Raw genomic sequence first — 25,769 nt, forward strand, 5'->3', positions numbered from 1 at the left:
GAATCTGGAATTCGTTTCTGACATTTTGATGCAGGAGGGAAGAGAAGGAGCTATACTTCATTGGAAGAAAAAATAATCAAATGGCACAGCCAATCTTTGAGAAAGATCATAAATATCTCATACTACTGGAAAGTTTTCCAGTAGTGTTCAGTAGACTTATGTAAGTGTTGAACATCATCTTTGTGCAGAGCTTTTAATATTTTGGAAAAAAAGATATGAAGAAGGAGTATTTATTACTGCATTTGGGGATTTCCATTCTTAATGAGTTAGAGAAAAGGTCATACTATAGTTACACTTAATCATTTCTAAGAGTGGTGCTGCAGGAAATTTCAGGTTAATGAAACTACTTTCATTCCAAGAAAACTGATAAATCAAGACTCTATACATTCATTTAATTCACTTACATAATGATGATACAATGGACATTTACCAGCATGTCTGCTGTGAAGGAAAAACATGCTTTACTGATCTTTGAGTTCTCTAAGTATGTTTTACAGAAAGGAAGGTAAATCAGAGCCAGATAGTCTAATTCGCTTGAACATCAGTGCTTTCATCAGAGGCCCTTGGTGTTAGGAAACCAAGATTTTCCTTCAGTGAAGTAATTTGCATGTTTGGATCTGTGCAGCATAAGCATCTGCTTAGCTTTAATTTTTTTTCATGAACGCTGGACTGGAGACATAAGCATGTCAAATTAAAAGAGTTTTATAAGTCTTGGCATCTATCCTTGGGCCAGTTCTTGTCAATATTGTAATTGGTGACTGGAATGGGGAAGGACAGAGCATGCCCACTACCAAGCACCTACTGCAGTTTTGGAGGATATGATCAGAATTCAAAACTGCAGAAATGAAGCAATGTGAAGAAGAGGAAACTGAATATAAACAACTGCACAGCATGTCATGGAAAAGGGAAGACAAACGCACAAATATGAAATAGTGGAGGGCAGGATGTCAATGACAAGTGTGTAGAGAAGAGTTCAGAATAGTGATGTATCATAAGTACAATCAGCATCATTAACGTTGGACACACTTTGTTTAGTTTAGTTTAGTAACTTGTTCTGCTCAGTGCTGCAGAGATCCCAACTCGTGTATAGCATCCAGTTTCTGGGCGCTCTGTTTCATGAATAATGTAATCGGCTGACAGCAAAAAGAATAGGAGATTCAAACAAATTGATTTTTGCTGAAAAATTGAAAGGTTTAATTTACTGAACCTTAGATGGAGAAGACATAGATACACAGCTTTCCATATATAAAATAGAAAATATGTGCATATTTATTCCTTCAGACGAAAGAAGATTTAATCTAATCATTATGGAAAACTCAGAAGTATATTGCTGGCTTGATAAATGGGGATGTAATGGAACCATTGTTACCAGAAGTTTTTGAGAACATTTTAGAAAAATTAAAAAAATACAGCCATACGTAGTCTAACTTCACCGTGCCTGTGAGCAAAAGATAAACTACCTAATATCTTGAAGTCCTATCTTACTGCCTTTTTCAAATCTGTGCATGAGGAGAAATGCAAGGTATTGAGCCTTAAAAAGAGTTGAGAGACAGAATGCAGGAGTATGTGAGTCTTTTGCCAAGGCAAAAATAAATGGTAGAGCATACGGTGTGTTTACTATTGATCTAGGGCAGTGATTTGGCAAACTTTCCATAGGAAGGGAAATACAAAATTAGTAAAGGCTGGAGCAGATACTAGGGGATCTCTTGAGGATTTTAACCTCCAGAGTTGAGTTAATTGACAGTGCAATAGTAGATTCAAAATATTGTTTATAATTATGGGCAAATGCATAGTGCAAGGAATGATTTTAACCACTTCCTCTTTGTAATTGGAACCATTCATGAACAGTCCCATGCACAATGTTTAGTTAGGGATTAAAAAAAAAATCTATAAGCATATGAATGGTTTGGATGATAATACTATATGCTATCATACAAAACAGTGGTACAATCTCAATTAAAATATTATGTTTCATTTTGTTTATGCTCAGGAAATAAGCAAAAGTAAATTAAAATCATGATATAAACATTCTCCTAGCCAGAGTGATTGAGTATAGTCTTTTCAAGTGAAAAAAAAATCACAGTTGATGTGAGAATGGAGTAAAAAACAATTAACAGCCCTAAAAAAGAAAAGAAGAAAAAAGAACAACAAGACGAATATTTCCTTTTAAGTCTTCTAACACAAGAACAATGAAGAACAGAAACCTAAGCATTTCTGTTTTGTTGTTGTTGTTGTTGTTTTGTAAACATCAATATGAGTTCATCATACGTGTTGCAGAGGTATTGATCTTTCCTTCTTAATCTTTCCTTTTTCTGCAGATTCTTTTCTCTAACATCATCCACTGCACAGTCAACTTGCTGGGCATTTTATGTAGCCTGACAGTGATTTTGACTTGACTTTTTGTATAGGCCTTTGTATTTGAATTTTAAGTGTGATTCTTCTCATCTGTTCCCATACAATAACTCCCAGAATTATGATGATTATTATTATTTTCCTACAGGTTTTCATCATTTTGTGTCTCAATGCCTTGTCTGGAACTCACAAGTGTGGTTTTCCCTTGTTTGTACTGGTTCAGAAAGTTGAGTCAGGGATTAAAACTTTGAGCCGTTCACTCCCTTTGAATCTTTCCGTTGGCTCCTTTTCTCAGTCACATCACAACCTTGGCCATTTGGGTTTCAGGGCCCCTAAGATTTACTCTCTCTATGTGTAATATTTCTTGTACCATCTTCTATTCTCCAGTCAAGAAGTGGCAATATCTTCTGTCTTCATCCTTTCATTATTTTCAAATGAATAGTTTGTGAAGATTTTCACCAAATGTGCCCTTGTGTGTTGATAGAGTTCTCCATAAATATCTGTAAAGCTTCCCTTTAAACTACTTTTACATCTCCTTTAATGCAATGCCTAGAAAGAAATCAGGAGCGATGGAATATCTTGGATTCAATCAGGTGAACAACATTCTCTATCATTTGCTTGTATATTCCTTTTTATCTTTTGTCAGTTACCCCTTTTTGTTAATCTGTGTAGCTTTTGAACTTCCCGTTTCTTCTCCATTTGCCCAGCATAAGGCTAGGAGATCAATAGCTGCAGATTATCACTATGGTTTTGCGGTGTCTAGAGAATGCGTGTTTATGTTGTTTAATAAGAATGCCCAGAGTTGCATGGTTCTAAAGTGGAAAAGCAAAAGAGAAGGGATAGATAAACTTTGCTCTTCAGAGGATAGGTTGGCCAACTGATAGGAAGAAATGCAGAAATGAAGAAAGATGGCTGTCAGCTTCCTCCTTTTGCACTGTTGGCTGATCAAGTGAGAACTTCAGCTGAAACACATTGAGGAGGGCCAGCTCTGAGTCCCACTTTTTCTTCTTTTGGAATTAAAAAAAGACTTTGTTCAGAGTCAAGCCTGAGCCTCTGGGACAGGACCTTAAAGCTTGGCAACAAAGAATCAGATAACCTTTTTCATTTCATTATAATGCAAAGGAAAAGTGCATTTCAAAATGTCAAAAACCAGACATGAAATGAAATAGCTACTTATACTTAGTGGTATTTAAAGTATCCAGTACCGGTTACTTTTGAAAATATGTTATTGGATTAGGTAGATCATTGATATGATCGGTCATGGCAGTTTATATATTCCCGTGAAAAATCGTTTGTTGTTCCTGAGAAATTATTTGTAGTTATTGGAAAGGTATTAAATAAATGACACATAGAGATTGAAATGAAGAAGCCAGTTCTTGACTTGCCTTCAAGGCAGTCTGTCTTACTTAATAAGCTTTTAACAGTGGAATGGTTAAATTGGGAAACAGGCCAAGAACCAAGGGAAGAGAATGTAACGTCCTTAGTCATAGGGCTGGTGGTTGGTAGTGCCCTGGGACTGGCAGATCTCGGGAACACAGCTGTGACATCCCAATAATTAAAATGCTGTTAGGTCAAAAGTGACTTTTGTGAACTGTTTTATTTTTATTTTATTCCAATCCACAATTCTGCAAAAAGTTGTAACATTTTTCAGTCTGATGTCTCCCCTGCTATTTTCTGCTCCTTAATGAAGTACAATTTTCAAATATTGTGTTGTGAAGAAACAAATTGTTGAAGATCAATGTAACTGATGAGATCTTGGTGCCTTACCATTTTATCTGATTAAACTGTGTTGGGAGATTATCTGTCCAGTATGAGGTGCATAAATAACATAATGCTGAGAGATAAAGTGCTCTCTCTTTCTCTCTCTTTCTGTCATTTGTTAGGATTAGTATTAAATTCCCCAGTTGTATTTAGTAATGCTTGTGATTCTTTTGTGTGTTGTGATAGAAATTCATCATAATTAGTGCCTAATCTACAGCTTTGATTTGGGTTCTTACTGTAATCGCATTTTAAACATGCACTGGCCCTGCTTGAAGGGTCCTTAAAAAGTTGACAAAGTTGTTTCTTTCACTGCAGATCTGTATTTTAAAGTTGAAAACAAATTGTGGAAAGCTGCTGAAACGACGCTTTATCTAATTAGTTCTTCTTTCCCTCAGCCTTATCTGCCCACAAAGGAGAGTACATGTCCCAGTTCAGTCATGCAATTGGCTGAAAGCCCAAAACAGATCCCAGGCTGAACCTTGAGCTTGTGCTCTTCAGCTCTCTGGGGATTGCCTCTATGTTTTTTGTTCCTATTTCAGCCCAGGTAGAATTGGAAAGGAAAGCATCCCAAGGAGAAGTGGTGCTTGCATTGCCTGAGCTGGGACAGTGGAGGCCAAGTCACTGGATTTGTAGATCTGCACTGCCACTGACAGCTCACCCATCCTCTTGTGCCTCGATTCCCACATTTGGGAAGTGGAATTAACGTCTCATTTTGCAGACATAAACGAGATCTCATGCCTCTTCCTCAAATCACTTTGATTTTTATTTTTTTTTTAGCAAGACATCTGTCTGCATGCAATGGGGACAGTAATTCTTGTGGTTAAATCGTTTAGTGCTGCAGTCCTGGGCAATCAAGGCACTCTGTTGCTCTGATGAGTGATAGTGAAGTAGGAATACAATGTAGAGGACAGTCTTGATAGGTTTCCTCTCTATAGGGAAGACAATTCTTAAAAACTTCAGTGGAGAATCAGCCTAGAAAGCAAAATGCTTCAGTCCCCTTTCGCTTCTCTAAAACATGGATTTTGCTTATAGCTCATAAAACTGCTGAGGATAAAATTCTGTAAAAAGCAGGCTTTCCTAGTACCTCAAAACCTGATAGTTGATTAGTGTTTTAATCACAGTTCTTGCCAGCTGTGAAGGCCTATCCAAGCAGGCCATTCTTTACTGACACAGCCTAAAATGGAGATTTGCAGCTGTCAGACAGAGCATCTTTCTCATGCCAAGGTAACTTTGTCCCTGCAAGTGGTGATTGCCATTTGCCTGCCACCGTCCTTTCCTCCATCTCTAGTGGCTTCGTGTAAAGCAGTAGCTGTTAACTGGAGCAGTGGGTCTGAAGAATGAGAATGAGGAAACGTTCATGCTCTGTCACAGATTACTTTTTTTATATGTTTATGTCGTGGATGATGCCCAGCCTCACCATTCATCCCTGAAGTCAAGAATTTTAGGCTTGCTGCCTCCCTGAAACCAACGTGTGGAAGTGCTGAGCTGCACAGCCTTTTCTGCAGTGCAGACCAAGAGAAACTAGAGGTCTGGTTTCTCTCTGACATGGTTTTGCATTTCCTCTGAAAACTTGTTCGAGTCCCTTCATTTCACTGCTGCAGGTTTTTTGAATTGATTTTTTTCCCTTGAAAAGAAGGAGAAATATATTTTCCTGGTTTTACAGGAGGGTTACAACGAAACTTTTGTCAGTGTGAGTGAGCCGTGTTGGAACAGAATACTGAGACAAGAGGAACCATGCCTGCCTATGTTATGTGTTCTGTAGACCCAAAATGCTGCCTGGACTGAGCACATATACAAATCTCAGGCTTGCCTGTTACCAGTTTGATGATTTTTTGGAACAAGTATGCATTGTTTTATATGGGAAAGGTTTTGGTTTTCCTTTTTTTATTACTATTATTATTATTATTTTTTTTTTTTTTTTTACTTAATCCTTAATGTGAAAGTACTGTGGCAAATACTGCAGGTACAGCTTTTTTCATTTTCATTTGTAAATAAAATTTTTAGATCTCCAGCTATCTATTGTATTTGCCCAGAGCTTCCACTGCCCTTTCATTGTGTAGGAAGCTCACCAATCCTATGCTACAGATATTAGCAGACTGTGTACAATTCAGGTCTTGAGCATGCCAGAACCTAGATATTGTTCTAACCTTTGTATTATACTAATTTACTAAATTTTTATGCAGTGCTACAAAAAAAAAAAAAAAGTTCAATTTATAGTCTAGTTAACAAAAGGAATTAATGACTAAGAGTCAAATCTTGTTGTTGTCATTCATTACAGAATATTCTTCTATTGTTAACTCTGCTCTGAATAAATGTCTAGAATTTATAGTTGCTCACAATTTTTACTAGAGGACAGACATTTATGCTCTATAAAAACACTGATGCTATAAAATTCTTTCACATGGAGTACTGTGCTTGGCTGACATGATCTAAAATACACATTCAGTGGAAAATCAGTGGTTCTTGTTCTCCTAAGTTTAGTGTTTTGCTTTTTACAATGCCATTCAGCCTTGGAGGATGCATTCTGGATCGTATAAAATAAACAGTATAATCAGCAGTAACATATTTGTGAGTTACAACCTTAGAAACAGCAGGTTATTTTTCACTAATGTGCTTTTCCCACAGAAGACATGAATTTCTGTGATGTTTTATTGACAATGTTTATCATTGTCCTGCATTGTTTTTAGTTCAAAATTGGACCCTCTGTTGAATGCTGTACAAAAACAGCAAAATAGGAAGCCTGTGCCCTGAACTGATTGCTTTCTAAGCTGCAATGTTGGCATTGGAACATTAAATATATAAATCTTGACCTTGAAGCTCCTGGGTGTCTTGCAATTGATCTTAGAAAAGCAAAGACTTCACTAACTACCATTTTTGGTAGAACATAATGAACCACGTCATTTCAACACCAGGATGGAATTTAGTTGTTTGAAGTCATCACTGCATCACTTTAGATAGGAAATGCAGATATTATTATAAATTTATAAATGTAAATTTAGATAGAATATTTAGGCAGAGAGCTCTACTTTCTGCTTCCCTTCACAGCATTATACAAACACTGTTTTCTGTTTGAAAATAGTTAGTATGGTGGCATAAATACCTTCCAATTGGAATTTTTTTTTTTTTTTTAATTGAGTACTGTTTCTTGTGTTTTTCTTCAGGGCTGGCTGGGAAGATTATAAAAGCCATCACTGACGAAGGATTTCAGATCTCAGCTTTACAGATGGTAGGTTTTCTTTCGTATATATTTCTCTGATAAACAGAGACTGGAGAAGTGCTGTGTACACTTCACAGCAATGCACAGGTGTCTGCCTGCAATACAAAACCCTTGTGCAGACTGTGTAGCACTGTTTTGGGATCAGCACTGTCCTTGTGATATTTGTATTTTATTGTTTGATTGATCAGCTGACCTGTTTCTCCTTGCTGGTTGACCTTGAGCCAAGACACTTTACCTCTCTGTGTCTCAGTTTCCTATGGTTAGAAGGGAAATAATGACGGTCTTTTCTGGAGCAACTGGGGATATCTTTACAAAATGCACTAGTTAAGATTAGGGAAATAATTGTTAATATAATTCCTCATTTTTTTAAATATATAGCTAGCATGAATTTATGGGAAGGTTTTAAAAGATACTTACAGGATTGGCACCCTCATCACTATCACAATTTAAAGGATGTTGGCAGAGATTGTTCCTGTGAGTATCCGTTTAAGTTCTGCTCTTTGTATTTTGTGGTATTCCTTAGATCTGAAATCCCCTCATGACTCAAATCCCCACTGCAAATGAAGAACAGCCCCTTCCCTTTACTATGCAACAACCAGCTCCTCTTGTACATCTTAGTGGCATTAGTTGGCACTGCAAATTAAATACAATTTCAACTTATGCTTAGGGTAGAAAATGATACTGTATGCTCTTTTGTATGTAGCAACATTGGCTAAATGTTGATGCTAATAAACATCATATTGCAGCTGTAAAACCATTCCTTTTATCTAGTGAAACTTAAATGAGTACTCTAAGTTCTGGTTTGTTAAGAAGGGGTGTCTGTCTAATTTTGTTTTTTTTATTTGAAGCAAATGGCTAACGTTTTTGTTTTCTTAGTTCAACATGGAGCGTGCAAATGTGGAGGAATTTTATGAGATTTACAAAGGTGTTGTTGCTGAATATATGGTAAGCATAAGTTTGAGAAGAATCTATTTAAAAATAGAGGATGATTAAACAAGGAAGTGGTCACCTCTGTCCATTTTTGTGACTGTGATTGGGTTTTCTTTAGAAACTTGTCTTTGTCCAATTCTACCTTGTTCTGAAATAACCTAACTCATCTCAGAAAGTATGCTACATGTGTTGTAGGAAAGGAGACTCTTGTGTGAAAATTGTTGAGCCAAGGAATTTGTAATATACAACAGAGTAAAAAAAAAAAAAAAATCAGATAAATTATTTTATTGTGGTAGAGCTACGAGAATGATGAGAATGTATCACATATATATCTTTGGCCAGTTTGATATTGCAATAGTGGCTTGGATCAGAATAAGTATTTATTATTTTGTTTACAGTAGGGATGCTGTATTTGAATGCTTTCCTAATGACATTTTGAGCCATTCTTAAATTTATTGATCTGTATTCTGTGGATCTTCAGAAAATTTAAGAAGCTAAAGATATAGTGTAATCCTAGTGGACATCTAAGTATAAAGATATATACATAAGACCCTGAATATATTTATGAGACCCTGTTTGTGTGTGTGTATATATATATATACATAAGACCCTGTATATTACTATGATTTGTTGTACTGCAACATAAAACTTCCGATGGCAGATAGAACAACAGGAATGCAGGAAGTCAACTTTTTCTGTATCACCTTCTGTCAGAGAATTGTCATTAATTTTGCAGATCATAACAAGTTTAGTTTCACTCTCATGCTATGTACTATGCAAGTTATCTCTAATTTATAAATAGTTAAATTATTAAAAGTTTTCTCTGCAGTTACAAATATTGCTCCAAACAATTACTAATATTACTGGGACAATGTGACTTTTTTTTTCCTTTATGACTGTTGAGTCCAATTTACTTCAGCAGAGTTTGTAGATTCCTCTTTGGATAGTTTATGAACTCTAAGTTAACTGTCAGATTAGGAAATGCTTATAAAGTTTCCTCTGCTTAACATCCTTTGAACTGAGAATTCAAGGAAGTTTGGACAGAGAGACTTGTAGGTAAGTAGCAGAACTCAAATGTGGTGGCATTGGACCAGTATTTCAAGACACAAAGAATCCTCTGGTGCTGCAAAAGTCTATGCTTTGAAGCAAATTGAAAATTCTCAACCATTTTCTGCATTTTTATACAAACTCCAACCCTCAAATAAGTTGCAAATTTATATAATTTGATTGGAGACTTACTCAGAAGGGAAATGACATTTAAACAGGGTAAGTCAATAAAGACGCTATGTTTCAGATGAGATTTGAAGAAAAGTAAGAATCTGGGGCTCTGTCCTGCACGCCATATGTGCTTGACGCACTCAGTTGAAATTAATGGGATATCTTCATGCACTCAGGGTATCTGTGAAACAGGAAAACGTGGGAAAGCTAATCATGATGGTAAAGGGATCCAGAGAAGGCGCATATGGGAACAGCAATAGATACTGTCAGTGCAGGCCAAATAGGAAGATGTGCAATAGGGTATTGAAGAAAGAACATGACCTCTTGTGTCTGTGACTCAGAACCGTCTGTTTTGATCTGAATTTTATTTATAACTTTCAAATAACCCAGTGCAGAAACAGAAGATACATATAATCCTGAAACCCTTTTCAGGAAATGTACTTCTATTTCTTCTGGTTACTCCTTGTAGGTGAGGTAAAGGCTTGCTGTGTGGCATATAAAGCGGTTCTCCAGGAAAAGAGAATGCTGAACAGTTGCTAAAATGAAAAACAAAACAAAAACAAAAACAGCCTTCTTAGTTTCTTCTCTAATCAATGGGTCCTACGTAGGATTACATAGGTAACAGATATTTACATAACAGAATTCAGAGAAAACATACAGAGTAATGACTTTATGGCAACTTACTGCTTCTTAACAGGAGCAAATATATTGCTCTTTGCCTGTTGTTTTTATAAAAATGTCCATTAGTGATGAGGCCATGTTTTTAAGTGAAATATTTATTTTTTTTTTTTTTTTTTTTTGTAAAATGTGAAACTAGTCTGCTCTCTATTCACATCATAGAAAGTATCACAGGAATATTTCTACCTACATTTCCTAGGATCAAGCTGATGATAGAGGCACTTAGCTAAAATTCTTTCCCATTGATTTCAGAGTAGTGAGATTAAACATGTGCATTCAGTGTGATATTCATTACAAAAATACCAATTCTTTGGAACCATTTTGCTCAGATTTGTTTCATTCATTTTTCTTTTCCAGGAAATGGTTACAGAGTTGTGTTCAGGCCCTTGCATAGCAATGGAGATTATACAGCCTGAACCTCCAAAAACGTTCAGAGAGTTCTGTGGTCCTTCTGATCCTGTAAGTACTCGCTTGAGTGATAAAGAATGCTAAAAAAAATAAAAAAAAATAAAAAATAACTGATGCACTGCCTATGTGAATTAAAATATCACAGCATGGTATGGCTGCCATGTACTTGCTGCATTTCCTCAAAGCATGTGAGCATTACCTTATGGACGTGAAATGCTAGATTCTGGATCAGTTTGCGAATCCTCTAACAGATCCTCTGATCTTACCTAAGCCAGATGATAAAATACCATGATGATTTTTTTTATGATTATTTATGTGAAAAGAAAGCCATTTAGGCAAAAATCTTGCTTAATGATTCATAAATACTCTAACAGAAGGCTTCAGAACCCTAGAACAAATAGTTATTGCTTTTGCATGCCAGCGTAAACCAAATGTTAGCCACTGCAGTCAGTGGCACTGTCCTAGGACAGAAGCGTAAAAGGAGAATCAGTTTCAGTGGTATTGGAAGGGACCAAACAAACAATGATGTAAAACTTAGTGTAGCTGTTTGCCATGCTAATGCTTCTAGCTTTTATTTTTCATTTGGTGAGGTAAGTAATTGGATGTGCATGATACTGCAAGCAATCTGGAGACAAACGTAAATGCTGTCTCAAAGGGTTTGCCATTTTTTGTTAAATAATCAAGGCCACACAGGAACCATGAAGTGAAGTATCAAGATGGAGGCAATGAAGTCACATCGGATGTTATGATTTGATGTTTTAGTTGCAGACAGGGTTTACCAGTTTCAATGGGGAAAAAAAAAAATCACGTGGCTTTGTATTAGAAAGGCAGAGTAAGTTGTTTGGGATGTATTTCTCTTCAGACCTGCAGTTTTCATTACAGAAAGAATGAGTTAAAGGCATTGTCCGAGCCTGTTTTTCCTCTTCTGTTTGGTCCCATTAAGTTTTTCAAATGTTCCTCTGCTGGGTTAGCATCTTGTAAACAGAGCATGTAACATATTTTATCTCACTTAGTTTTAACTGCAGAATGATATATCAGTAGTAATGTGTCTGGTATGTTTATTTCGGATTTACTTCAAATTCCATGTTTTAAAGTTTCCAGTATTTAAAACTTTCAAAGATGCAGTTGCTTTATTTGCACCTATTATATCTTTTTCACGTTTCTTCTAGTTTAATGCCTGATATGTTAAAATTGGAATGTATACACAAATGTGACAGCTGCTTTAAGTTACTAAAGACAAGTGCACCTATACAAGGGGAATTTATTTTCACTTGCTATATCCCATGAAAAGTTCCATCATAGCCATACATGTGTGGCAGAAGGAATTGTTGACGAGTTGAGGAGCTGAGGGGTGTATAGACTGATGGTTTCTGTGGGTAGCATAGGAAAACAGCAAAGGAGGGAACTAAATTCCTGTTTCCCAGATTTCTTGCTAGTGATCTACCTATGCTGTTTGCCTTTCTCTCTTAATGTTTAACTGTGTGACCTGTGAAGTAAAAATGAGTACCCTCCTGCTTCCAGGGGAAGCAGATGTCTGTAAGTTTTGGACACTGACATCATAGCAGTTGTGCTAATGTATGTTTGGAAGACAGGCAGCTGTTACACATTTCTCTCTACTGTTTTCTATAAGAATTGCAGAGAAGGGCGACGAAGCTGGTGAGGGGCCTGGAGAACAAGTCCTACGAGGAGCGGCTGAGGGAGCTGGGCTTGTTCAGCCTGGAGAAGAGGAGGCTCAGGGGCGACCTTATCACTCTCTATAGGTACCTCAAGGGAGGCTGTAGCGAGGTGGGGGTTGGCCTGTTCTCCCACGTGCCTGGTGACAGGACGAGGGGGAATGGGCTTAAGTTGAGCCAGGGGAGTTTTAGGCTAGATGTTAGGAAGAACTTCTTCACTGAAAGGGTTGTGAGGCATTGGAACAGGCTGCCCAGGGAAGTGGTGGAGTCACCATCCCTGGAAGTCTTCAAAAGACGTTTAGATGTAGAGCTTAGGGATATGGTTTCGTGGGGACTGTTAGCGTTAGGTCAGAGGTTGGACTCGATGATCTTGAGGTCTCTTCCAACCTAGAAATTCTGTGATTCTGTGAATTCCAAGCTAATTGATTCCTTAGGCACTTAAAGTGCATATATAGTGACTACGCCTGTTTTCAAGAGGGGTCTTTGCCTGAAATTTATGTATCTCTTCGGATAGTGTATGTGGCTTGTCCTTGAGGAAGAGGTGGCTAAGATATCTCCATGGGCTTTTGTCATTCTCAACTTGTATTGTCAGAGAAGCTCCTGACTGAATTCAGTGGTCAAAATATCTGTCTCAAACAGAGGTAGCAGGAACCATAACAGCAGTTACGTTATGTGGCAAAGTTATATACAGACTATTAAGATACCAGGAATTAGATGGTCTAGTGGTTAAGTAAATGTACGTATCACGCAAATAGTGTGTTAGCTTCGAGAGATCTGGATCTGTCTGTAACTTTGTTGATTTAGATATGCTGGATCCTGATGCGTATACAGGCTGTTTATAAATGCAGGTGAAGACCAGTTTGTACCCGTGGTACAGAATGTATCAGGTTGGGTCACTTTGGCTGCTGTTGGGTAGTGCCCTATTTGGCAAGTAGTGCCATTGAAATCACCGTGATTGCTCTCAAAGCAGGGTCCTATTTGAAGTGAGTAAAGGTGTTGGAATTTGGCTTATATAATGAATCTCAGTCACATGTGCTGTTAATTATATCTCAGATACATTGCAAATGTAATAAGCACTTTGTGGCAAGTCAGGTATCGTAACTGGGTCAGAGTAGTCAGCCCTCTCAGTCTGTCCTTGGTTTTGCAGGGAAATAGTTGGGAAACACCTCAATAAAAGGCATCCAAATCAAAGCAAGATGTCAATAGAAATAGGTCTGGTTTTGTCCAAGCCCCTGGTATTTAAGGCTGAAAAAAGAATCAGATTTGTTCCATTTTGAGCATTATATTTTAATACACTAGCAATTTATACCAAGCGTAAAATGCTAAAAATGAAAGGGGGCTTTGTGCTATTTTCTTGAACTGGGTAATATTTTGTTAGTACCGCAGGTCAGTAAAGCTCTCTGCCAAAAATATCCTGCATTATAAAACAGCTTATAAATACTTTATTAAAACCTCTCATGGGGTAGTGGGGAAGACTGCTAACCAAAAAGCTGTTTTGAGCTGTTTTGTAGTAGTGTATGAACAGTCCATGAAATCTGGAAAGTGGGATAAAGATATTTGTCTGTAAGGAGCTGTGCTAGACATGTTCACTCTCAAAATTACTGTCCCTGACTTGACAGAAGGGATCAGTGCCCCAGATTCCACACCCATGGGTGTGTGCGTCCCTGCTGGGTAGCGGATGGACTAGGAGTAATGTTTTTCTGCAGGTCTTGCTGCTTCTTGCATTCTCATACACTGACACATTTCCGATGAGTGGCTGGCTGGATCATTGCACTTTTGGTGAACTGTCAGCATCTTTATACTTGGCTTAACCTTCTGGAGTGCAGCCAGATTTTTTCTGGTTTTGGTGGTCTCATCTGAGGCTTTTCTGTACTCTCACATCAGCTGTGCTGCTTGTTGATTTCTCCTCTGGTTGCAGGCCTTTAGCTTAGCTGTTCTTCACAGGCAGATCCCAGACAGCTTGTGTAGCTTGAGCTTGAATTCTCTTTGCACCTGGTTTTCTCTGTCCTGGAAGGCCTCTGTACCTACTCCGTACCCTACTCTGTAGGGCATAGAAATGGAGGGCTCTCCACATCTACTGTAATAAACAAGTATTCATAACTTGTATGTTGTTGCAGCAACCCCATAAAGGCCGGTAGGCTATTCTGATCCCTATCTTGAAAATACTGTTTCTTTACGACATTAATATGTAATGTTTAAAAAAAAAAGGTCTCTGAATTCCATGCCAGACTCTAACTTTTCGAGGAGGGAAAGCTCCCAAAGCAAAGAGGTATGACGTATCAATATCCTATGAGCAGCTGAGCACTTTTATTTAGATATTTGAATTTCAAGTGGAAATGGGATTTCTGAAATGGCGTTGAGTTCCACAGATTTTCCATGGTGTCTGAATCAATCAAGCCCTTTTTCAAAATATACTATCAAATCTTGTTATGCAGATTATTAAACTATGTGTGTTTTTTTGTCGGTTGCTTTTGTCTCACTCTGTTTCTGCTGGTGTGGTTCTCAAGTTAAGAGAAAAAAATACACCTATGGCAAAGCGGTAACTGCTCTAGAAAGCTAGGAAGAGGAGTTGAAAAGTTAATTAAATCAGATTAATAGAGCACACAAGCCTTTTGAACTTTCACTGCACGCTATCACTGAGAAATAAAAGAGTTGCTAACTGCAACCAAAGTTAAACAGAAAAGCAGCTTCTTGAGAAATGACAGTGCTTGGAGGAGTACGGGTAAACGCAACACAGTGTGCTTTATCAAGAATGCTCATTGTTGAAATACAGTAGGAAAAAAAACAGGAAACTATTTTAAAGTGAATTGAGAATAGAGAAGAGAATGTGGAGGGCTGCTGGGAAGAGTAAAAGGGCATGGGTATCTGTTGTTTCACACGGATCAGGAAGCACAAGCTAGCACAGAAAACCTCAACCTCTGAGCAGGGGGATGGTAACCAGGGAATTCTGTCCCTGCGTAAGCTCAGTGGCACCAATCAATGTTTTAACTGGTTGGTGGTTGTGTATTTTTGGTCCCTAGAACACTCTGAGGCCTTTTGTTAATACCTAGATCTGAAGCTACAGCTTCAATTTCACATCATCTTCATTTAGTTTATGCTGAAATAGCTGCTGGTAGCATATTATCATGGAATTGTTGAGAAGATTAGTTAATATTCATAAAACACTTGTAAAATACATTAGAAATGGAAATAGTGCTTTTATTTTTTGTTCTTCTTATTTTTTTTTTGAACTTTCCTCATACACAATGAAAAGGGGGGTTATAACACGTGATTCAAGGAGTCATAAGCTACATGCTCCTGGCAGGTTACATAATTTTTAGTAATCTTAAGAGCTTTTAGTTAGGACTGGCAGTACACTAAAAGTGACTCAAGTACCTTCTGCTGTGAAATATTGTTAAAGTGATGGGACATGGTGCAATATGTCTGCATGCAGTGGGCTGAAAAAGGATTTTCATATACTTGCACTGGATCCTAACCTGCATTCTTTTTGCGTTGGGGATTTGCAATTTTAAGTGAAATAGTGCATTAATAGTCTTTTGTACTTTTGCATCAGTGACAAAAGCTGAAAGGGAGAATAGATGGTTTAAAACAAAGCAGTGAACTGAAAGAGCTGAAGTCTGCTTTAGCTCCATTCCTGACCTCAGTGTGTGACCTTGGACAAAAGATTCAATATGTTTCTGCCTCAGTTATCACATCAGTTAAATAGGATAACGGTATGAGCCAAACAGCACTGTTGCTGTAAGAGTCTCATTTTGTGTAGTCCTTCTGTGAATGTCTAGCGCTGAAAAAGATCTGCATAAGAAGCCAGGAAATGTTCATGTTCAGCCATTTATTAGGAGCACAACATTTTTATATTACATCACATAAAAACTAGTTCAGAGGAAAATGTAAAGAAATACAAAGACTGATTTTGAGATGTCAGGTATGCCTTTTCTGGTAATACCTTTGTAGCTGTTTCAGTGTGGGTTCTGATTCTCCCTGTAGCCTGGCGAATCTTGATCAGAGTGTTGACAGTGAAGCGCATAATGCATTTCAAGAGAAGTAAGATTTATTAACCTCATTTCTGATGAAGACTTTCATATCATCAATTACCTGCTCAGATAGCCTGAGTCATGTAATAATAATAAAAATTTTCATTCAATGCCAGACCATTATCAGCTAGAGTAGCAAACAGATCAATACCAGTTAGGATACCCTGCTGTCTAGGCCTGCAATGGGAAAGACATGATTGAATTGCTGAGATGTTATTCAGGGTCAGTCATCTGACTCTGTCCTTTCAGTTTATATTCTCCACGTCAGCTTTTGCAGGTCTAATGAAAATGTGACATAGACAGGGCTGAGGCCTGTTAGATAGGGGACGTGATGATTTTTGACTGAGAGAGAGTCTGTAGAGGGAGATTTTTCCCTCTGGTGCTTTTGCTGAGCTGACACTGCTGATTCATAAAGCCCAAAGTCTCAGTGAACTCAGGACTTGTCCTTTATTCTGTCTCACCCCTCTGTGTGTTGGGGGCTTGTTAACGCACGATCCAGAAGAAAGGAAGTGTTAAGACTGCTGTGCGCTAATGATCCATTAATGAGCTGTAATGGGACTATGACCATGAGCTGCCACCACTGCTTTAGGCTATGCCAGATGTAGTGGTGTATGGTGTGAAATTTACCTCCAAAAGTGTCGCAACTTGTCAGTCAGGCCCATATCTTTGTGGATGCCAAACCCCAGGCCTGTAGCAGTGATTTGCTTTCCCTGGTTTAAAACAGACGGAGTCTGTACCAGAAACCAGGCTGATACATAAATGTCATGTTTGTTCTTCCTTTCAAAGCTGGATGTAGCCCTGTGAACAGCTGAGAATTACGAATCCCCCCAAAATATTTTTCAGGCATGAAGGCAGTGTTCAGAGTAAGTTTTCCTGATGTATTCCTCTTGCTTCTGGGTGGGTATTGCAAAGGTCTGTCAGCAACCTGGCACCCTCCCGCCCTGAATATTTGGTTTTATCATGCATGTGTGTGCTTTGTAGTGGCAGGGATGCACAATCTGGTTACAGTTTTGAGGAGACTGAGCTCTGCTTCTGATGTACTGACTTCTCAAAGTCACTTTTTGCAGGTGACAGGAAGTCCTCTCATGAGGAGAGGGACGTCAGGCTCACTGAAATATGCCTTTGTGAGGAGATCAGAACGAAAATCAGAAGGCTAGTGGTGGAGAAGCCTTTTGCTTGCAGATACTGCTTTAAATGTGGCTTGTTACTGCCCAGGGGTTGCTGTCATATGATAGCTGTTCGGTGTCATGTGGAAATGGAGTTTGTAGGCTCATGTTGATTCTTAATGCATGCATGTTGAAAACTGCTGTTATTAGTGGTGATTGGCAATCACCATCAGGATACTGAACGCTGACAGAGCCCTGCAGACTGAGCTCTGACTTAAATTCGGTGTGACTGAGGCATGTTGGCAAGGTTATGGTTTGAACAAAACTATCTGCCACTCCTTGTCTGAGGCTCCAGAGCTACCAGACCTGACAGTGTCAACACTGCGACATTTTCTGCCTAAATAAATTCTAGATGGGAGGTCACCGCACTTAGATTCAGTGGTCACAAATTGCAATCATTTGGTAAAATAGATGATAAGAAGTATTGCGTGGTCTGGTATCAAGCCCACTACCATCACAGAGGCATGATGCTGCTGGTTTCATTCTCTGGAGAGAAGATTCTGAGGGCTTCTGGAAGACTGCAACTAGAATACATTTGCATCTTGTTTGTGACTGCTGCTTTAATTTTTTTCCCTCAGTTGTCAACAAAGTCCATTTAGCCCATGTAAGTTCTTTTTGCATAGTTTCCTTTGCTATCTAGCACTATGGTATTTTAGTGTCCCCTGATGACAAGGGCCCCTTCTTAACTACAATTTCTGGACATCTTCAATGAGTTACCAACATTTGTCAGTGGTTCTGTGTGTCCTCCTGGAAAGCAGCATCAACTTCAGAAGCCTCAGGGTTCCCATCTGCATTCCCATCCTTTCCTTATGTCAGGTTGTCTCTGGCTTTGAACAGGACTCCTCATGCCTGGTCCCAGGCTGGAATAAATAGCTTGCCTTATTTTAGCAAGAGGAGGGAAGCTGAACATGAGCCCAGAGACTGAAGGAAAACAGGGTTGTACCACAAGGCATTAGCAGCACTGGTTGCTGATCTTCATTGACTTGCTGCCATAGAGACCTCCTACCTAGTCCCAGAATGCATAACGTGCCAACGTATCCTGAAGCCAGGTTGATAAACTTTTCCCTTCAAAGCATCTTATTAAAGCTAGCCATTTTTATAAAGAATTAAGCCACATTTAGAATATTTACTAAGAAAACTTTATTTCTTGGTTAAGAGCTTTGTTCCTTTCAGCTCTGCAGGTGCTTCACAGATAAATGTGCAGACATTCAGGCTCATCTGCAATCACAAAGATTTAACTGTATCTATAGGTAGGTGTGAAAGAAATCTTTAAGGATGTTTCAAGGATCATAAAGGCTCCCTTTGCACTCAGACTGAATGCATCTCAACGTAGTAGGTGGGTGTTATTAAAAATGTGATTTTTTTAGGCTTCTTTGGTGAACACAGGATTTTTATAAATGCTGTGAGTTATATAAATTTGTCTATTCAGCCTTTAGGAGGTGGATTTTTTTTGATTGTGAGGAGTTTTGATTCTAACTCTCCCTCTGCAAGTCTGATTTTACAAAATTAATGTTTCCATATCCTGTTTTTGCTTTACCTTTCTGTTTAGGTTCTCATTGAGCTTTCAGTATATGCAGTGGTTTAGAGAGTGTGATGTATGTGATTTAGTATATAATATAGATGGATCACATTTTATTTATTTTTTAGATGCTTGTCTTGCCTAGCTTCTTTATGATTTGCTGTTGTTTTGTTTTGTTTTGTTTTGTTTTGTTGTTGCTGTTTTGTTTTTTTAATAATGGTAGCTAATACCTTTCAAAATACCATATGTTTATTGTTTCTCGTCTTGCATATCTTAGCTGGATTAAGGAGAGAGGTTTTGTTTCTCACTACTGTAGAGAAAGAGGTAGGCTTTTAACTACCAGGTGGTCATGTGACACCAGCCTGATATAGACAAATACACGATGTACTTTTACCACTGGTAGGCTGATCAAAGGTAGCCTGCAGGGTTCTCTCCAAGGCTTGTTTCTCCCAGCTACACTGGGTTAAAAGGTGTCTTTTCCTATGGTAGGGTTTTAACACTCTATTCTAAACAGAAATGTATTCTTCCCTTGGGAAAAAACAGTCTTTGCCAGTAAAACACAGAGGTGGTCATCAGAATTCCCTTCCCTTCCCTTCCCTTCCCTTCCCTTCCCTTCCCTTCCCTTCCCTTCCCTTCCCTTCCCTTCCCTTCCCTTCCCTTCCCTTCCCTTCCCTTCCCTTCCCTTCCCTTCCCTTCCCTTCCCTTCCCTTCCCTTCCCTTCCCTTCCCTTCCCTTCCCTTCCCTTCCCTTCCCTTCCCTTCCCTTCCCTTCCCTTCCCTTCCCTTCCCATTTCTGAAAACAGATTCATTGAAATGCTCAGTCCATAAAAGCACGAGTTAAGAGACTTCTTGAGAACATGCTTGGATCAGGATTAGTTTCAGTCTAAGCTGTTGGTTTCTTTGTTTCCCTTTTATTCCATTTGATTCCAGCAGGCAGCAAATCACTCTTTTACATTGAACAGTAATGTTTTTGAATATAGGAAAGTTACTCCCTGAAAAGAGGCATTTAAGCAAAAACTAAAATTCCATATGACCTCAGTCCTTTCTTGGAAAAAGGGAGCAGTGTTTTCAGAAGATATGGGAAATGCTGATGTCACTCTGGGAAAGAAAGTGATACTGCTACTGTACTAAACTCTTTTTTCCTTCTCCAGTTTCTTAGTAAAGAACAGATATACATCCTGGTCACAGTGACCTTGTGTTTTTGCAAATTCTTTGATTTGAATAGATTAAAAGCATTTGCCTACATGCCCGATTCAGGCTTTTGTTGACTGTAGATAGGCTTGTCCTTCGCTCAGATTCTTCCTAACTAAAGGTCGGAGCACATTTTGGTAGTGCTGTTAGGTATACTTCAATTTGTGAAGTAACATGAATTGTATCTCCTGTAAAAAAACAATGCAAGAAAATAAATATGCCAGGCTGGAACTTTGCCAGGCTGCAAGGGTTTTTTTTCCAGAGGTCTGTACAAGGCTGTTAGAAAGAGGCAGCGCACGGAGGTGCTTGTTGATAATGTACAATAGAGGAAGTTATAAAAACACAGGGGAAGGGCAGTGGTGCACTAACTTTTCCATATAACCATGATGATGGGGTGAGCTTGTGTATCCTCAAGTTGGCTGCAGCTGTCCTAAAAGATTTCCTGTCTTTCAGTTGGCAGCTTATCAGTAGGTAATTCTTGGATGTACATGACTTTTTGTTTTTTTCTTTTTTAAGATCCTTTGGGCTAAACAGATGGAGAGGATGATCAAACTTATGAAACTCTTATCCCAGAGGGCTGCTTATTCAACCACTGCTTGGTTAATAAATGGGTGGTAGTGCTAATCATAACCAAACAGTAAAGAAGCTGCAGATCATAGTATATTTTATGTACTCTTGGCGATAAATTTGTCTTTGAGTACACAAAAGAGATTGATCTGTGGGTAACATATCGTTGCTAGAAGATCTGTCAGTTTCTCAAGTGGGTTTCCCCTAAAAGGGATCAGTTGGCTTTCTAAGTGGCATAGGTGGTTTCCTTGCCACTATACATTGCAGCAGTGTGTGTGTGGACTGAAATCCCCTAGGTGCTTTACATGCCATTATAGTAATTCAAGAAGTACATGCTATAATCAGAGCATATCTGAACTTTCTTTCTGCTTCAGCTACGTTATTGAAGGCTTAAAAGTGGGCAAAAGCAAAGCTGTGGCCTCAGACTTCCTTTCTGTAAGAGACAGAAATAATCTGGTTTTGCTTTTGTTGTGATGATACCTATTTTAGTTATTTAATTTTCATTACTGTTTTTTAAATCCTGCTCTCTGCAATTGCTGATGGCCTTGAAAATAGCTGTGATAAGAGTTTTCAGTCCTTAGCACTGGTCTTACTTTTTCTAGATGCTATTAACTAAACAAAAGTGTAGTTTAGTTTAAGAACACTGGATTTAAAATGAGTAATCCAAATGCTGAGAATCCAAATAATTGAAGGTGCTGCTTGCTGGTGTGCCTGGTTTAGGCTGACACTTTCTGTTCTACTGCAGGGCCACCTGATCAGAATTTTTAGCAGCTTCTTTCGTTTACAGTATGATGGACTGCATCCGATATGCGCATGAGACTTCTCCTGAATACTCCTGCTGAGGAGTTTTCCCTTTCTGTGCAACCTTTCTGCTGGTCCGTGATATAGAACGAGTTTGGGGTGGAAGAAGGGTGAGCAGCAGTTCTTCACATTTACGGGATAGCCATGAGGCTCTGGATAGTGGTAGACAAGGGATGTGAAAAGATGGAAGAAGAATTTGTGCAGGTTCTCCCACCAAGGTCGGATCAAGCAACCCCTCGTAGCAAGTGCAGCATCAAGGCCTTTGCTATGAAGAAACAACAGTGAATGACAGCTGTAGGTGACTCCCTGCTGAAGGGAACAGAGGTTCCTGTCTGCAGGTCAGGCCCTGTTTTAAGAGAAGATTGCTGTCTCCCCAGGGTCTGGCTCAGGAATGCTACCAATAAGCTGACAAGCTTAGTACAGCCTTTAGATTGTTGCCCGCTCCTTCTCTTTCATGTGGATACCAGTGGTGTTGCAACAAGAGTTCTGTGGTCAATCAAAAGAGATTTCAGGGCACTGGGAAGATGGCTAAAGGACTCAGGAGCACAGGTAGCGTTTTCTTTGATCCTCCCAGTAATGAGTGACATTGAAAGAAACACGAGCCCAGGACATCAATGCCTGTTTCTGAGACCAGTGCCTCTGCCAGAATTTGGGGTTTTATAATTGTGGAAGAGTCTTTGAAACACAAGGTCTTCTGGGGCCTGACAGGATCCACTTGTCTTGGTAGGGGACGTGTTTCTTGGCTTGTAACCTGACAGTACTGATTGAGACTGCTTTAAACTAGGATTGATGGAGGAAGGAGGTATCATTAGGAACACCGAAGTTAAGTCAAGGGGTGGTATGGCACCACTTGAGGGTGGCAAGGATAATGGGAGGATCTATGCCACTCCAGGGAGCGCTGAAGGTTCAGGAGCACACCTGAAATGTTTGTTTACCAATGCACACAGCATGAGGAACCAATGGCACGAACTGAAAGCTTGGGTCCTTTCCCAAAGCTCTGATATCATTGGTATTAGTGAGACCGGGTGGAATGAGTCCCATGAGTTGTGCTGGAGGGCTGCTGGCTGTTCAGGATGGGTAGGCAGGGCAGGCAAGGTGGAGGTGTTGCTCTGTATGTCAGGGAGAGATTGTGCTGTACAGCCCTTGCCATTAGGGATGATGTTGTAGAGAACCTCTGGGTGACAGTGAAGGGGATGGATAGCAAAGCAGATGTCTACTGCTGGTCATCCAGCCAGGATAATAGCACCGAGGAGTTATTTAATAGGCAAGTGTGAGAAATCTCTGGATTGGTAACCCTAATCCTTGTGGGATGTTTCAGCTTCCCAGAAAAACTGGGAATATCATACTACTGTGACAAGAAAGTCTGGGAAATTCCTAAAGTATGTTGAAGATAATTCATTGTCACAAGTACTTAGCCAACTAGGAAGGGTGCCCTGCTAGATCTGTTGTTGGAGAATAGAGGAAGGCTCATGGGAGATGTGGCAGTAGGTCGCTGTCTTGGCCATGGTTATGATGAGTAAGTTGAGTTAAAAATGTTTGGTGTAATGAGAGAAAAGGACAGCAGAGTTGCCACCCTGGATATTAAGAGAGCAAATTTTAAACTACTCAGGGAGCTATTTAACAGTGTCCCATGGGAATCTGCTTTAAGGGTTTAGGGCAGCTGTAAGAGCTGCTCACTTTTTAAGCACCACTTTTAAAAGGCCAGGAGCAGGCAGTCCCGCTGTGCCACAAGTCAAGCAAGCAGGGCAGAAGACTGGGCTGGCTAAAGATGGAACTCCTCGTGGAGCTAGGGCAGAAGGAGAAAATGTATGGCCTCTGGAAGCAAGGTCAGGCTTCACAGGGAGAGTACAGAGCTGCAGTTCACATTTGTGGGAAAAAACACAAAAAGCCAAAGCTTAACTTGAGTTGACTCTGGCCAGTGTGGTGTCAGACAACAAAAAAGGCTTTTTGAGTATGTCAACAGCAAGAGGAAGTCTAAAGAAAGCACTGGGCTGGTACTTGATGAAGATGGTCACCTAAGAAATAGGGGTGAGGGAACATCCTTTTTTTGCCTCAATTTTTAATACTAATGATAGATCTTGAGCTGCCCAGTCCTCTGAGATGGAGGATGGAGGATCCTGACTGGGGAGTGCTGGCTTTCCGTTTGTGGTCACTGAAATTGTAAGGGACCAGTTGCAACAGTTGAATATTTGTAAGTACATGGGGCCTGACAGGATTTATTCCAGAGTACTGAAGGAGTTACTGGATGTTACAGCTGGATCCCTCTCAACAATTTCCCAAAGGTCTTGGAAGTCTGGGGAAGTCCCTGCTGACTGGAAACTAACCAGGGTACAAGGGCATGAGAGAAGACCCAGGGAACTACTGATCTGTTAGTTTAACCTCAGTGCCTGGAAAAGTTACAGAGAAGGTTGTCCTGGGTGCTATTGAAAGGCATTTAAAGAACAACGCTGTTATCAGGCATAGTCAACATGGGTTCATGAAGGGAAAGTCCTGCCTTAGTAACTTGATCTCCTCCTATGACAAGGTCACCTGCTTAGCAGATGGAGGGAATGCAGTGGTTGTGATGTAATCATGCTGGATTTTAGTAAGGTTTTTGGTACCATCCCTCTCAGCATCCTTCTGGACAGACTGTCTGACTGTGAGATGAATGGGTACATGCTATTCTAGGTGATGAACGGGCTCAACAGCAGGGCTGAAAAGGTGGCAGTGAATGGGGCTACATCTGGCTGGTGAACAGTCACTGGTCTTGTTCCCCAGGGCTCAGTTCTAGGCCTGCTTCAGTTCAAGGTTTTTATCAATGATCTGGATGCAGCAGCTCCGATGGTGATAATGAACTCGGAAGAGCTGTTGATTCTCTGGACGGATGTGAGGCCTTGCAGAGGGATCTGGACAGATTGGAGCACTGGGCGATCAGCAGCAGCAGTGTGAAGTTCAGCCGAGGAAGATAGTGAGTTCTGCTCCTGGGACAGAGTAATGCCAGACACGGGTACAGAGAATATAAAAAGGACGTTAAGGTGCTTGAGTGAATGCAGAGAAGGGGAACAAAGATGGTGAAGGGGCTGGACGCATATCCTGTGAGGAGAGGCTGAGCACACCTGGGTTGTCCAGCCTGGAGCAAAGGAGGCCGAGAGGTGACCCCAGGGCTCTGTGCAACTCCCTGAGGAGGGGAAGTGCAGGGGAGGTGCCGGCCTCTGCCCCTGGTCACCAACGTCAGGGTTCATGGGAATGGCACAAAGCTGCCAACTGGTGAGACTGGATGGTAGGAAAAATGTCTTTATCACGAGGGTGGTCAAACGCTGGAACAGGCTTCAGAGGGAGGTGGTTGACGCCCTGTGGTTGTCAGTGTTCAAGAGGCATTTGGATCATGCCCTCAATAACATGCTTTAACTTTTGGTTAGCCCTGAAGTGGTCAGGCAGTTGGACTTGGTCTTTGTAGTCCCTTTCCAACTAAACTATTCTGTGTTCCCATGGCAGCTCTCCAGTTCCCCTCAGTGACCACGCATGGCCTGGGTTTTGCAGGCTGTGACTTATCATCAGAGCACTATGCTGGAATTTAAGCACCGATAAATCAGGGAGAGAGAATAGTTGAGTATCTGAGCTAAGATCTAGACATTGAGCTTATGATGCATGTGAAATGCATATTTCTTTGTGTTCCTGGGAAATCAATGTCTCCCTTTCTTGCTTTCCCATGCTGAAAAATGAGCTCCATTTTACTCCTATTTTATTTTCTTCCTTGTGTCTGTTCGTACAGTAAGGTTTTCAGGCCAGAAGCCATCTCTTCGTAACGCTGACTAGTACAACTGGTCCTGAACACAGGAGGGGCTTTTAAGAAACAGTTACAACACAAATACTGACCGATTCCTTCCCTCACAACAGAGCTACTAACTGTGTGGGAGGAGATGGCAGCATTACTGCCTCCAAGGAAAAGCTTGCTGTTGGACAGGAGAGGCTTCAGGGCACGGAGCTGAAGGGAAAGCATTCTCTCATGGTAGAATTTTAGAAGCCATTTTCTCCGATTTGCAAAGTGTGAAGTTCAGCTACCCGTACAGCCTTTACAAATGTACAATTCTGCCTCTAAGATTTCTGAGGAAAAGATAATTTATAATTATCTTGTTCTTAGAGGGGAGAACTCAGCCAAAATATCTGCAGACTAAAAATAATGTCTTGCAACTTCATAGTGGCTTTCACTGGAGACTCTCCATATATTTTGCTAACAGGAATTAATGAAATCCCAAAATATCCCCTGCAGCTTAGTATT

General features: G+C 39.9%; 1 protein-coding gene across 1 annotated transcript in view; it reads left to right on the forward strand.

Annotated features, from left to right (window-relative positions):
* The window catches only part of NME7 (NME/NM23 family member 7), a 93,124-nt gene that overhangs the window by 43,240 nt on the left and 24,115 nt on the right, over nucleotides 1-25,769 (forward strand). The window contains exons 8-10 of the mRNA XM_032184243.1: nucleotides 7,275-7,339; nucleotides 8,207-8,275; nucleotides 10,514-10,615. Coding sequence (XP_032040134.1) covers nucleotides 7,275-7,339; nucleotides 8,207-8,275; nucleotides 10,514-10,615 — 236 coding nt within the window. The remainder of the gene's footprint in view (nucleotides 1-7,274; nucleotides 7,340-8,206; nucleotides 8,276-10,513; nucleotides 10,616-25,769) is intronic.

Source organism: Aythya fuligula, chromosome 1, assembly GCF_009819795.1.
Source record: "Aythya fuligula isolate bAytFul2 chromosome 1, bAytFul2.pri, whole genome shotgun sequence".
NCBI classification, from domain to species: Eukaryota; Metazoa; Chordata; class Aves; order Anseriformes; family Anatidae; genus Aythya; species Aythya fuligula.